Consider the following 14,443-nt stretch of genomic DNA (forward strand, 5'->3'; position numbering starts at 1 on the left):
TACAGTAGGTCTCCTGTTTACAAACATTCCCGCTGTGAGGAGGGGCAAGATGCTAAGCAGCCAACCACATGGGCGTATTTTTTGAATTACAGCCGTTTCTAACAAGACTGGGATTGTTTACAAACGGTGAAACCCATGTATACAAGGTCCTCCTGCACCAATCAAAACCTATTTCTGTAAAATGTATTGATGGGTGACGGGAAGCAAGTGGGGGAGAGACGGGTCATGGTCAGACTGAAACCAGGGTTTATAGTATGGTGTCTAAGCACCAGTGTTGCCAGATGTACGATAATTATCACATTTGTACTATAATTTTATCCATTTTGTCTTCTGTACGATCAAAAAAACACAATAATTAATAACTTAATTTTGTATTAACATACAAAACATAATAATTTCAGAGTTTTCATTCAGTTCATTCAGTTGCCCTGAAGCAATCATTTGGTTCTTGTGCTCCCAAAAATGATCATTTTGATATTTTTGGTAGGATAGTTCAGCATTTTCCATCTGGCAAAACTACTCAGCACCCCCAAATGTATGTAGAGTCAACAATACTGTGTTCTGAAATATGACACAAGCGTAAGTCTATGGCTCTGTTGGTAACCTTGACATACTTTGTCTTTCTAGATAACATGTTCCATCTCCAAGGCCGTATGCCCCAGTTTGTCCCTATAGGTAAGCAACAAGTCTGCAGTGTGTCGTCTTGTTTTAAATGAGCGCTAGGCAGGATTTTCAAGTTAATCGTCTTACTTCACAGCCAATGCTTGAATTAGTCAATTAACCCTCTAGAGCCCATAACGGCCATTGACGGCCGTAAGGTATTGACAATAGCCGTAACCACTTACTTCAGTCCGGGGCCGGGCACAGGCATAACCTGAGGCCCGGGGATGTGGTGTGCGCTGAATCTCCACTACGGCAACCGGGGACCTGAACGGGTCTCTCGCCGTGGTCTTCTGTCGCGGACAAAATCCTCAAACATGGTCTGCACCCGGTTTTGTCTGTTCCCTCCTCAAAGCGCTGCTCTCACCTCACCGGCCCGTTCACATTCTGCCCCTTTGCTCTACAGTGATCAGTGCCTATTGGGGAATAAATAGACAGACATGCTCCCCGCACACACCTGTCCTCAATCAAGTCAGAACTCACAACTCACCACGATAGGTGGAGCTCGATTAGTCTAATAGAAAGTAGTTATCAGGTGGCATTAGAAGCACCTGGGGTTAGACACTGCACATAGAACGGCAAACAAAACTCAAAGCACTGCAACCCAATCCATGTAAAAATGGCACATCAAACATTAAAAAGAAATCAAAATTTTACACATGTGACAGATAGATAGATAGATAGATAGATAGATAGATAGATAGATAGATAGATAGATAGATAGATAGATAGATAGATAGATAGATAGATCGATCGATCGATCGATCGATAGAGAAGATGTTATATCCTTTTAAAGAATATTTTCCCAGCTGTAATTTGAAAATTACTTGTAATTGACACTTTTTGTTACTTTTCAGGTTATTGCTCATTATTTAACATATGGTCAAAATTGTCATTTTTTCTTTGAATTATCGGACAACAGCAGCAGCATTCTATAATTTTCAGGTTACATACCGCCATTCAGACATACCGCCATTCCGACAAACACCGCCATTCAGACATACCGCCATTCCGACATACCGCCATTCCGACACTTTTTTATACCGCCATACCGAGACCAAGTTGCTTTTAGGGGAGCGAGCATACACCTTCGGCATGTCCGGAGCTCTCCACGCATGTGGTGCTGAAATCTGCGTAAATCGTGCTCCAAGGGGGGTGTCGAAATGGCTGGACGTTTCATGGAAAAAAGATACCGCCATTCCGACAATTAAACGTCAATGTCGGAATGGTGGTATGTCGGAATGGCAGTTGCCCCCCTAATTTTCCTGGGCTCTAAAGGGTTAAGTAATGAGTAAATTAATATGCAAAAGATTACTCTCCTGACGACTTTTGCGTTCCGCTGCCATATATTGGAACTTTTGGCTAACGAACCTGACTGAGCATCACAAACAATTTGCCACGTACGAAAATCTGACTTTACATATTGCTGTAGACATTCACATTTGGTGCTCTTGGATGGAAAAATATTGAGTTATATCAGAGTAGATTTCCAGACAGTCATGTTGGCGAGCACCAGCGATAGGGAAAGTCACTGTTCACACATTTTTGATTAATTTAATGATTCATTTAAACATTGGTTGTAGAGGTAATTTGATATTAAAAAATAGAAAATCCTGCCTAGTGATCAGCTAGGGGTCAGTAAGTCAGATATTATTGGTAGTTTAATTTGGCTGTGTGTATGTTTTTGTGCGTTTTTGTTGTTTAGCCAGTTCGAATTCATTTATACTTGATGATGGTTATGCACCTGACTCTAATCAGCCGGTGTTCATACATGGTGTGGCATACAGCCCTTACAGTCAAATAATCTACTTCTGGGGAACCGTCCTCGTCTGCTCGTAAGTCCCTTCATTAGACACTTCATTAAAACATAGTTGTTATAGCCAGTTGCTATTTGTTTGAAATGCATACACTGTATTACCAGAAGTATTCGCTAACCTTACCTGCCTAGACTCACATATGAACTTAAGTGCTATCCCATTCCTAGCCCATAGGGTTCAATATGATGTCTGAACATGTCTGTGAACAGCTTCAACTCTTTTAGGAAGGCTGTCCACAAGGTTGAGGAGTGTGTTTATAAGAATTTTTGTCTTCAGTTCACACAAGGAAGAGCGCGACACTGCTTCTTCACAGTTCACCACTTTTTTTCTTTTTTCTTTGGTGCACTGTGAAGAAGCAGTGTCGCGCTCTTCCTTGTGTGAACTGAAGACTGAAGTACCTTGAAAAGCTGCACCTGCTAAAAAAGAAACCTTCGAGGTGTGCAGGCTCTCACGAAAAACTTTGTCAATATAAGAATTTTTGACCATTCTTCGTGATAGTCGAGAAGGCCAGATGGAAAAGCGAGATTCGTCGCTCCAGAGAACGTGTCTCCACTGCTCCAGTGTCCAGTGGTGGCATGCACTTGTAGCCTAGTAAACCAGTGCCACCCGCTTGACGCCGACATTTTTCGGCTGCGAGTGGGTCGGGCATAGAGGTAGAAAATAACACTAGAGGTGACCCCGCCCCCCTTTTTACGGCAATCTGTAGCGGCCATTATCTGTAGGTAGATCAGAGAAATGGAAATTAACGGAGAACGAGGCTCACCTCTGTCAAAAATGGCTTAATCATTTGAAAATGTCCATCAACACACTATACAAGGACAATAGTTGAAGTGTGTTGCTAGCTATGTTCATAAAAGATATTATTTGATTTTTAAATGTATTTTATCGACTCATATGATTTAAGTAGATATTTAGCCTGACATTTCAAATCTGGTCTTTGTTTAATGTGTTACTTCATATTCACACAGTTTTAGTCAATTTTTTGACAGGGGTGGGCGTGTTCTCCACTTGACTTGCATTGCCTGAAGGTACCTACACTACCTACGGAAGTTGGGAAGCTCCATCTGCCATTTCCCAGTGCTGTCGCAAATTGCTGTGTCCTCTCTAGTGTTATTTTCTACCTCTATGGGGTCGGGCCTTGGATCGCTCAAACATTTTGAACACATTGCCCTGAATCTGGCGAACCAATCACAACGCAGAGATTTGTTTTGAATTTGTTTTGAATCAAAGCGGGCAGGGTTTTGAGGGAGTGACGACGAAGCTCGCAACGTTGGGAAAGCACATCAACGAGAAAGATCGGTTTGAAAAACAACGGGTTGTTCTCATCAACAATCTTCGGAGGTATCGTTCATTGGGGCCAGACTAAATTACACATCCAGTCTCACATTTAGGCTGGTTTATCAGGCTAATGCACTTGGTGATGTATACCATTCCATGAAGCTCTATGCATACTGCACTTGGGCTAATCTTGAGATCACATGACGTTTTTGGAGCTCTGTGACAATTGACTGTGCAGAAAGTCTGTGACCTCTCTCTCCACCCTCAGCAGTCGCTGACCCGTCTCCATCAGTTTAAGTGGCCGATCACTTTGTGGCTGAGAAACAAAGAAAATACACGCACACTCGTCTCAAAAAAGTTGTGGGTGCAGGACTAGCAAAGTTACTTGAAAACTGGAAAAAAAGTCCCCACACCAAGCTACAGTTTCTCTTATTTTAATATAGTGACGTTTCGGGCCTTTCATCTTTTCTACGATTTTATACATCTGTGGCCATGCCAAGACACCCCCTGCCAAAACACGATTCGGTTTGTATCGCGACTTTTGACCTACGGTTGGATACACCCCACGATTTTTTTAATATATCTTTTTGATGATTGTTCATAGGTAGATTAAGTTACAAGAGGCTACTAGAAATTTTGAAAAAGTTTAAAAATAATAATGATTTTGATTTGAAGTTTGGAAGCACCATCACATCATATCATGTGGTTGTTTTCTGGAATGAAGGGTAAAAGAACATTGAAAGGGTGTATCACGATACTGCCTTGCATCACGATACAGCATTGTGACTGCTTATCACTATTTCTCGGTTTGATACAATATCGCTACAGCCCTTTATGACACCTGCTTGTCATTTGGATTGGTGATTGAATACTTTGGTAATATAGTGTATGTTCCGAGTTTGAGTTACAACTCATATCTCCCTACACACACACACACACACACACACACACACACACACACACACACACACACACACACACACACACACACCGAATGCAAATGTTACAGTGCTCCCTTAAAGATTTTTATTCTCCTGGATCTCCTGTTCTCCTAGTGAAAAAGCTAAGGCTACGGCCCTGCATCTCTGAAATGCTTGCACTAAAATGCAGGCCCAAGTCCCAGCTTTTATCATTATGTACAGTACATCTACACACACACACACACACACACACACACACACACACACACACACACACACACACACACACTCTATTGTGCCCATGCTTCACCCGCTGGCAGTAAATAACTGTTTAGGTACTGTTAGTTTTACCAGTCGCAGTTCAGTGAATCCTTTCACGTCATCCTATTAGTTGCACTGGTTGATTGTTATCTTGCATTGAGAGGGATTTTAAATGCAACCTTTTTGTAATACATATTTTTCTATTTGTGTATAGGTATTTGTGTTCCTTTAATCTTTTAAAAAGGACATTGTTCATTCGCAGTACAGTGTAGTTACAGGTCACAATTTTGATGTAGGGTTTATGCACGTTTAAAAAAATAATAATTATATATGTTTTTCTGTGATCCCTAGGTTAGACGAAGGACGCACATTCATGTTTCTGCGTGGCCTTGAAAATTTACAGTACCCGATCATGGACTTCAGTTTTTCATACCATGGAGAGTTTGTGTTTGTCACAGCTACCCTTTATGAGGTCAGACTTACGATTCTGTCTGTTGTATCCATTTTCCATTTTCACACATATCCATTTTCCTTTTCTTTCAGAAAAAAAAATGCAAGAAGTAAGCTTGCCTCTTAGGTGAAGCATACTATGTATTGCTTTTCCTCGGTTTATTGTATTCATTACATTTGGCAGATATATATTTTTTTTACAAACGTACGGTACATGGTTGATTCCAACCAGGGCTCTAAATTAACACCAGCCAATCGGCTAAATACTGGCGAAATTTCAGTTTGGCTGGTAGATAAGAACAACTTACAGTATCAGCCACTTTGACCTATTGGTGAGTATGTATTTGGCTAGTAAGATTAACATATGTTAGCCATTTTGGCTGGTAGTGAAAAAAGTTAATTTAGGGCCCTGGTTCCAACATTGCGCATGCAGCCCAATGACGTCACATCTGTGTACAGACAGTAAAGGTGCATACACACCACAAGCGCGGACGTCCACTTAACGTCCACTGAACTTGTCCAGTGTCACACAGATCAAACAGATCATGCCTTACACACAGGAGCGCGGTGTAAGCGCGGCGCATGTCCGGTCTGACCGGACATGTCCGCGAAGCTCCTTGAAAATAGAACTCGAGTCTATTTTCCTGCGCGGACGCCTGCGTTCAATGAGCGGCTTCCATTGAAAATGAATGGCTGCTGCCCGCGGATAGAACGTGGACGCTGACTGTGCAGTGTGAAAGGAAGCCCGCAAGCCTCTCGGACTCGCAATGCTCCCGGACACGTTAAGCGAACGCGACTATCTTGGTGTGCATGTACCGTAAGAGTTCAAAAGCCAACTAGAGGCCCAGAGGCCACATGTGGGCCCCCTCCTCACTCGGCTCGGCCCGTAGATAAAACTAGACTGCATTTCTGAGAAAATAGAGAAAATGCTACTAGTATGCTTGCGGCTCCCACACACACTGCTGCCCTACACATGCACAAACACGAGAGAGAGAGAGAGAGAGAGAGAGAGAGAGTGTGTGTGTGTGTGTGTGTGTGTGTGTGTGTGTGTGTGTGTGTGTGTGTGACAGAGAGAGAGAGAGAGAGAGATAAATCTAATTCAACATGGCTGTATGTGTGTGCTAGGAGCAAGCATAATAAATTAAGAATAAACTGTCGGAGAACAATTAGTATGCTTGACCACTAGCATACTAGCTCGCAAGCATACTAAATACTAAATAATGACCTGATTTTTTTTCAACCACTACTAAATGAATCCGTAATTTTACTTTTGGCCAATAGAGAACATTCCTACTCCTTCCAAACAACATCTGCAGTCAATGAGCAACCAACTGCACCTCGAACTCTGAGTTGCAGTCATATCCGTGCTCATGTGGCCCTCTGTTGGTGGCAAAGAAAAAATGTGGCCCTCCTTATCATGAAGAACAATTAGGATAATATCTACTATTTAAAGCTGTATAACAAACACTTCATCACTTTAAAAGTTAATTAATCACTGTCCCGAGTCATCCGGCGCTTATTTGAGTTATTAGTAGGTGAACGGTGACTCTCGTGACCACTTCCACGGTCCACTGTCAGAAAACCCCAAATACAATTTTTGACAGGGTGGTCCGCTTCTAGTGTCATGGGACACTCATACGAAAAATCGCTTTACATAGTGTTTTCCTATTTGTATCAACTGCTGGCATTCCGTGCAGGGCTCTAAATTAACTTTTTCCACCACCAGCCAATTTGGCTAGTAGACATTTTTTCTTACTAGCCAAATGGAAGGTCAACTAGCCATTTTTTTCTCACCAAAATAAACCATGCGTTAATTATTTTATTAAACTAGGCTATGTCCTCAACACAGATAAACAATATAAATATTATACTCAATATAATTCAGTCTATTCTATAATTATTTAGTAATTATATTTTTATTACCTGCATTTAATTATTTTTCATTCCATTTCCATATACTGCTCAGACAGCCAAACACTAGCCTATTACCTCACACACCATCACCCAAACCTCAAACAGTATAGGCCTACAACTCACACAAACACAGCATGCCTTCAACACTAATGTCACACACATACCAGACTTTCAATATACACTAGCCAAACACACACAACCAAACACTGCAAAACCACATATCCCCTACACAGCATCACTTCACACACAGTGGGCCAAATACCATGGACAATGCACAGAAGACAGGTGAAGGGGAAAAGAGATGAAGGGAGGAGAAGGAGACGGAGAGGAGGACAGGAGACACCCGCGCGCGCACAAACACACACATACACACACCTACACAGTGCGTGAATGATGTCTGCATTGTGTGTTTATGCTGCTGCTGCGTGACACCTTCAAGTTCCTCCAGGTCAAATTAATATTAGCTTTACTTACGATGCGCTTGGAATGACAATTACCGTTACGCTATGTCAACTAGATATCCAATAACACCACGGACACCATGCTTACTTTGTTACTTTCTTCGCTAGTTTTTGTTATCTTTTTTTTTCACTTACTCGTATATCCATGTCAAACTTGTGCAGGGTCTTTGCGATGGCGTGGGCGTTATTAGGAAACGACAACTCCATCGTTTGTAGTTGCGAGGACCTCGCAAATATCGGACGGCTGTCAGCTGTCCTGTCCCTCCACTCCTCACGCCGTTTTCGCTCCACCGATACTCTATTTCACCGTCACAACAGTTACGCTGCTATTACTTGCATTCATAGACACATAACCGTGCTTTAACCACTGCCACATTATTTTTCATCTGACCAAAACCTACAAAACCAAAGTAATCGGCGCTAGTCCGCTCATTGAACATTTTATCAACACTAGTTCCAGCGCGCGGGTATCAAACACGCAGCCAATGGATGTGAGGCTGCCTTATTGTGATTAACGGTCAGCCAATGGGTGTGGGCTACATCATGACTGTAGGACTAATGTTCATGGGTAATGTAGGCGACGTTTTAACGTTCATCAGACGGCAGCTACAGATCTGTGCGGGCAGCTGTTTAACGTTCAGTCGGGCGCGCGCTACCGGCCAATTTGGCTAGTGGATGATTTTTTCTACCAGCCAAAATTATTTTTCACCCGCATTTGGCGTGTTGGCGTGCGTTAATTTAGAGCCCTGATTCCGTGATGAAAAACATTCTCACCGTGAGTTTATTTACGCAGCCTTTTGTCATGACTGTGGAGATTTTGAGACAGGCATGCCACGGGCACTGCACAAACGACGTCATCCTACATTGTGGCCCATTAATAGGCCACTGGAGCTCCATAATGCATATACAATAACGTACCTTCATACTGTTACATAACATTATAATAGTTTAAACTGCCTATAATAGCTCCATATACTGTAAGTCTAGTCATGTATGTATTTGTGAATGCTTGCGTCAATTAGGGCTGGGCGATATTGAGAAAAACAATAATCTCGATTAGTGTCTGCTATATCTCGATATACGATATATATCTCGATATCTATGCAAGGGAAAAAAAAACCTTTTTTTAAAAAAGCTCGGTGGCTATCTAGCCAAAAGATGTTCAATGTTGAAATTACAATGTCATTTTTTGTTCTGTTTGTTATTTTAAGGAAGATAATATGTACAAAAATAAAAAATATAACAAAGCATCAAAATGCTTAAACCATGTGAGATCAAAGGCTAGACTAGAGTCAGACTTGCCTGGTTAACACCAGACCTAATCACAAACGATTGTGTAGAACTAAAGGCAGTATGGGAGTTCCCAGGCTAGAGTCAGACAGGAGTCAGGCCCATTGCTCCGGACCGCTTCCAGGCGGAACGAAAATAAACCGGTCTTTGTTCCTAGACGGCACTATTTGTGAAGCGAGGGGTGCCTCGTCAGTATGCAGCGGTGATAAACAGAGAAAACGGCAGTAATAAACGCTTATTAGTGTCACTGTATGCACTTATAAAAACAGCGGTAACTTTCTAGAAGCACTTAAATCATATTTTAGTTGTTTATTATCATTTCGAAGTGGTTTCCAATGATTGGGAAACGCATCACGGCTGTGTTAGCACAGCCTGTTTACCCCACTCTGGTTGTATGGGACAAAGATGTCTGACAAAAAGCGTCACGAACGGACGGACCAACGCACAAAGCCTCTTATAGACATGCTCCACATCAGAGGCTCTAAATCCGAAATAACGCCATATTATTGAGCCGTTCGTCCTTTTCTTTGGAACAAATTCTGCTGTTTCGGCTTCTTCTGTGGGCGCCGCCATGTTGAAAGAGTTTATCAACACAAACACACGCCGCTACACGCAATAGAGCTCGAAAGTCCCGCCCCTTAGTTCCGCGTTTCACGGGACCTAAGCTGACCATCTAACAACGTGGAAGCGAGTAAATATCTTCTGATCTCAGTCATGATATGCACTGGGCTACAAATATGCTGTTTTAAGATGATAGATAAAGATTATTCATGCAGAAGTATCAATGTTTTGTTCCGAGACCGTCGGCATGAAAAATGTGAAGAAACACAGCTTTCTAAAAAATGTGGGGGTTCGTACGAAAAATTAAGCAAAAATATCAGAAACAACATATATGGAGCTCGTGGCACAACTCGAAGGGGATCGAAATGCCATTTTAATACCGCCATTGGATTACATGCTACGATTTTCGGCTAAAAACGCCGTTGAGGTCCCATGAAATCGGGGGAAGTGACGTCACTTTCGAGCTCTATGGGAGGGGGAGGAGGAGGAGGAGCAGGGGGAGGGGAGAGCCAGCTCTGTTGGGGGGAAACACACGCAGGAGGAGGCGGGGCGGACCGCTCCACAGCACAGAAGGGAAATCAGAGTGGCGAAATCTTACGCATTTACAGCCTAAACTCGATATATTCGATATGTCAAAATACTAATCGATTTCATAAAACTTCTCGAGAAACCGTAAAACTCGATTAACCGCCCAGTCCTAGCGTCAATCATTATAAACCTTTATGATGCATTATAGCCCTTTATCAATGTCCTTATAAGTGGGTTGTTTGGTGCATTTCAGCCATGGAGTGAGGTAGGGTGTTGAAAGGTGGGATTTGAACCTACAACCCACTGATTTAACCCATTTCAGCCTGCCCTTTTTGGAAAAAGGTGCCCTAAAACCTAAATATCTCAGCCTCCGAAGCACATACAAACATGGAATAAATTGCATTTAAAAGCTAGAACCCTCATTTTGCACTAGAATGTGTTCATTCAGCTCCAACATACCCACATTGTTAATAAAGCAGCTCAAATCTCAAGAACCTAAATGCAGCGTATATGTCGCTCCAGGACACAATGGTTAAAGCCCACCTACTTAAACATTAGGCCACAGCTACCCTGTAGATAAGAAGTTTTCAGAGGTATCACAGGTATCAGTAAGCGTTTTCCAACAACCAATCAGACCACTAATTCCGGATACAGATGTGTATCGTTAATTTGTCGTTAATGTCTAGTTATTCAGGAAAAGGAACACTGGAAAATACAATAGGCAGGTACAGTAGCATATTTGTCTGTGAATGCAGTAATGCAATTGTGTATTTGTGAGAGTGCACAATTGCACACTTGAGTGTGTGTTTGTGTGAATGCACAAAATGAATGCTCGCCTTGCTTGAGGGTGTGAATGTTTGTTGTGCATGTTTGCTGTAGGTTTGGTGGGGACAGGAGGGGTTAGACAGAGTTGTACGGCTTAGACCATCTTATGGTTGGTCACTGTTCACCAGTATGGCGAAATACGAGGACAGATTCTCAAGATATCAATATGGACACAAATTGCTGACTGTGTATTGGGATAGCAACAAAAAACTGCAAGAGGTATGTACCAACGTTAATTAAATTAAATTGATTACTTAACAAACTAATGTTGGTGAAACAGGCAGCATATTTTATGAATTTTGCATTTAGTAAAATTAGATTTAATTATGTTCTGTTACATTTCTAATGTAAATGCATTGCTACCGTTGATGTGAATGGTGTGTATACAGTGTTCAGCAATAATGAGTACACCCCTGTTGAAAAGTAACATTTTGAACTAGAAATGTGCTCAGAGAATGCAAACCTCCACCAAGGAAGCTGTTTTATAGAACATATGACTGTTACACCCTATTTTCATTCAAGTCTTTCTGCCTTCTTTTCGCGGAGTTAGAAATTGGAATGTCAAAATTCAGCCTGTCCAGCAATTCAGTGTCTAGATTTCAAGACTAACAATGATGAAAAATATATTTTTTTAAATGCTGGCTCCGGTTCGTGATCTAGATCACCACCAAAATGTAATCACTTGTTCCTTTTCTTCTTCCATTTCCAAAAGCTACACAAAGTTTTGTCCAAATCCATTCATATGTTTTTGAGTTGACAAACAAACAGACAGACAGACAAATTCTTCCTGTCCCAACAATTGTAGACTCTAAGGCTGTAACGATACACCCAACCCACGATTTGGTTTGTATGACGATATATGACCCACGGTTCGATATGCACCACGATTTCCTCCCCAAAAATAAATATATATATATATATACTCTGTAATTAATTATTTCTTGTATTTACCTGCCTACATTTATTTTGTAGGTTTACAAGGCTAAATGATGTTGCAGATATAGGCTACCACTGCAACCTGTTCCCAGGTGTTGACATCAAAATACAACACAGAGAAATAAGGGATATTAGTTCACCAAGGAAAAAGGCTTATATAGGCTAAGATCATATCACCTGAGAGAGAGAGAGAGAGAGAGAGAGAGAGAGAGAGAGAGAGAAGGGTCAGGGTCAGGGTGCCTATGGTCATTGACAGCTGTCTTACTTTATCAAACATTAAGCCTATCCAATTATTATCCAATCATTGACTGAAAACAACACTGGTCATAGCCTATGTCTTCAGGAAACATGTCCTATTTTGATGTTAAATATTTTCGTAGCTTTTCTTTGATCGTGCATCAGCGCATGCCCGTAGCCTACAATCAAAACTCGAAATTAACCTCAGTTAGTGCGCGCACTTTTTTTGTTTTGTTTTGTGATTTGACATTTTGTCAAGAGCGAGAATGAATGCAGATGCTGAAATGGAGCATGCTTTCTGCAGGCAGTAATTTCACAATCACTAGTAACACGGGGAAGAAATAATGTTGCCAAATCCACCTCCCTTACTAGCGATTCCAGGCTGGTTTATGGATATCGACAGGCGGAACATCTCGCACGCTCTCTCTCTCTCTCTCTCTCTCTCTCTCTCTCTGCTCCAACGTCGAACTCCACTCGCCATAGCCTAGGCCTACTTCGCGCATGCATGAATCAAAATAGCTTTACAAAAGCCTTCTTGGTCTGTTGATAATTTCTGCTTCACCTTCCGATGTTTGCCCACGTTTTTCGTCTCACGGAGGTTGCTCAGGCAATGGATAACAATGAATGCACGTGCTGATTGGACGGAGCATTTCATAAGAGAAAGGGGTAAATGGAGTTACTCGCACATGTGCGCCCTTTTTCTACTTGTCTTTTTAAGCGCATATGCGAACTTTTGCCTGCATGTTGACTATTGTGTTCTAGACAGAGGGATAACAACTTTAAAAGGGCACATTACGATTCTGTGAGGAAGGGTCGCGATAGGGGTTCGTGGGTCTGCGTACCGCGATCCCTCGATTCGATGCAATATCGTTACAGCCTTAGTAGACTCTCATTGGTCCAGTCTGATGACGTCTCAACCGTGGCACCTCTCGCGGGCGAAAGTGTTATTAAACCTGCCGAACATGCACATATGCCTAGGAAGCACTAGTTCTTCATTAAATCTTGCGAATTTAAAAAAGTTCTATGGGACCAACGAGAAACTTTTTTAAAAATCCTCAACAAAACTGAAGCACGTTTGGTCGGGAGCGGGAGACTTTTCGAGGTTCACCTTACGGCCTATCTCTACAGGGGTTTAACATAGGGGTCCACTCACTTTTGCACCCCCACAATTTCACAAAAATGGGGTGTGGGAGGGGGGGGGGGGGGGGATGAGTATAATTTAAGTTATATTTTAAGTTATATTTAACTTAACTTTTCTGTTGTAAGCTCAATGTTGCATTAAACGTTCTCTATTCATTCTTTGGAAATAACTTTTTTGTTTTATTGGAATATTGTTCAAAATGGTACTTTTCAACAGCTGTGTAGACATTGTTTCTGAGCAATGTACATACAGTGTATATGTGTGTGTTTTTATGCAGGTAGTGTACATAAACGCAACGGGAGAAGTTTTGAAAAGAGATATACCTGTTGCAGATATAAATGCCTACAATTCTGTGCGGAGTGCACCCATCACCGGGTTATCATTCGGGTAAGATAGAGATGTCCCCTAAATAGAGTTGAAAAGGATCACTCCTAATTGCACCACAAATGTCAGAGATCCGCTAATGCCTTGTTCACACCAAGAGCGACCGACGCTAACGGAGCGACGGAAGTCATTATTTTTCTATAGAGGGTGGCCGACCAGAGCGAATTCGCCAGGGGCAAAGCGAACTGAGCGACCACAGCTAATTTTAACGATTATAGTCAAGCTAATATTATGGTAATGAGCTATTACGCGGTGAGGCGAAAATTGGAATGTTCATATCCAATATCCAAGCCAGAGCCGTTATGTGATTAACCTGAACTAGTAACATAGCGTTTTCACAGAGCCTTTAAAGGTACACTGTGCAGGAAATGGTCAAAAAAGGTACTGCAACTATGCTGCTCATTGAAACTGTGCCGCCTATTGCCAAATTTCACCTTTTCATGAAAGTTTACTAAGTAATAAACTAATATTTTCTAGTATGGCCCACGTACAGTCATTTTTGCAGCTTTCTGGAAATTCAAAATGGCGGACCATGGAGAAGATCCCCCTTTTAATATATGAAAAGTGCAATTTTTCCAGTCATAATGAATACTTCGAATTTGATGGTGGTGGTAAATATTAATGAAAAAGGTAACATTAGTGAATGGGCAGCATGAATACTGGAAATAAACAACTAAAAATCTAACACAGTATCCCTTTAATGCATGTTCTGAGCCATTACAGACCCAACCATTTTTTTAGCTACATATCACATCACAGAACAAGGATTTCATAGCATAT

At 41.7% G+C, this 14,443-nt stretch overlaps 1 protein-coding gene across 1 annotated transcript in view; it reads left to right on the plus strand.

The window, feature by feature from the left end:
• LOC134469376 (cation channel sperm-associated auxiliary subunit gamma-like) overlaps positions 1-14,443 on the plus strand; it is a 71,208-nt gene that overhangs the window by 40,946 nt on the left and 15,819 nt on the right. The window contains exons 12-16 of the mRNA XM_063223598.1: positions 628-675; positions 2,366-2,495; positions 5,288-5,408; positions 11,020-11,184; positions 13,557-13,666. Coding sequence (XP_063079668.1) covers positions 628-675; positions 2,366-2,495; positions 5,288-5,408; positions 11,020-11,184; positions 13,557-13,666 — 574 coding nt within the window. The remainder of the gene's footprint in view (positions 1-627; positions 676-2,365; positions 2,496-5,287; positions 5,409-11,019; positions 11,185-13,556; positions 13,667-14,443) is intronic.

Source organism: Engraulis encrasicolus, chromosome 18, assembly GCF_034702125.1.
Source record: "Engraulis encrasicolus isolate BLACKSEA-1 chromosome 18, IST_EnEncr_1.0, whole genome shotgun sequence".
Lineage (NCBI taxonomy): Eukaryota > Metazoa > Chordata > Actinopteri > Clupeiformes > Engraulidae > Engraulis > Engraulis encrasicolus.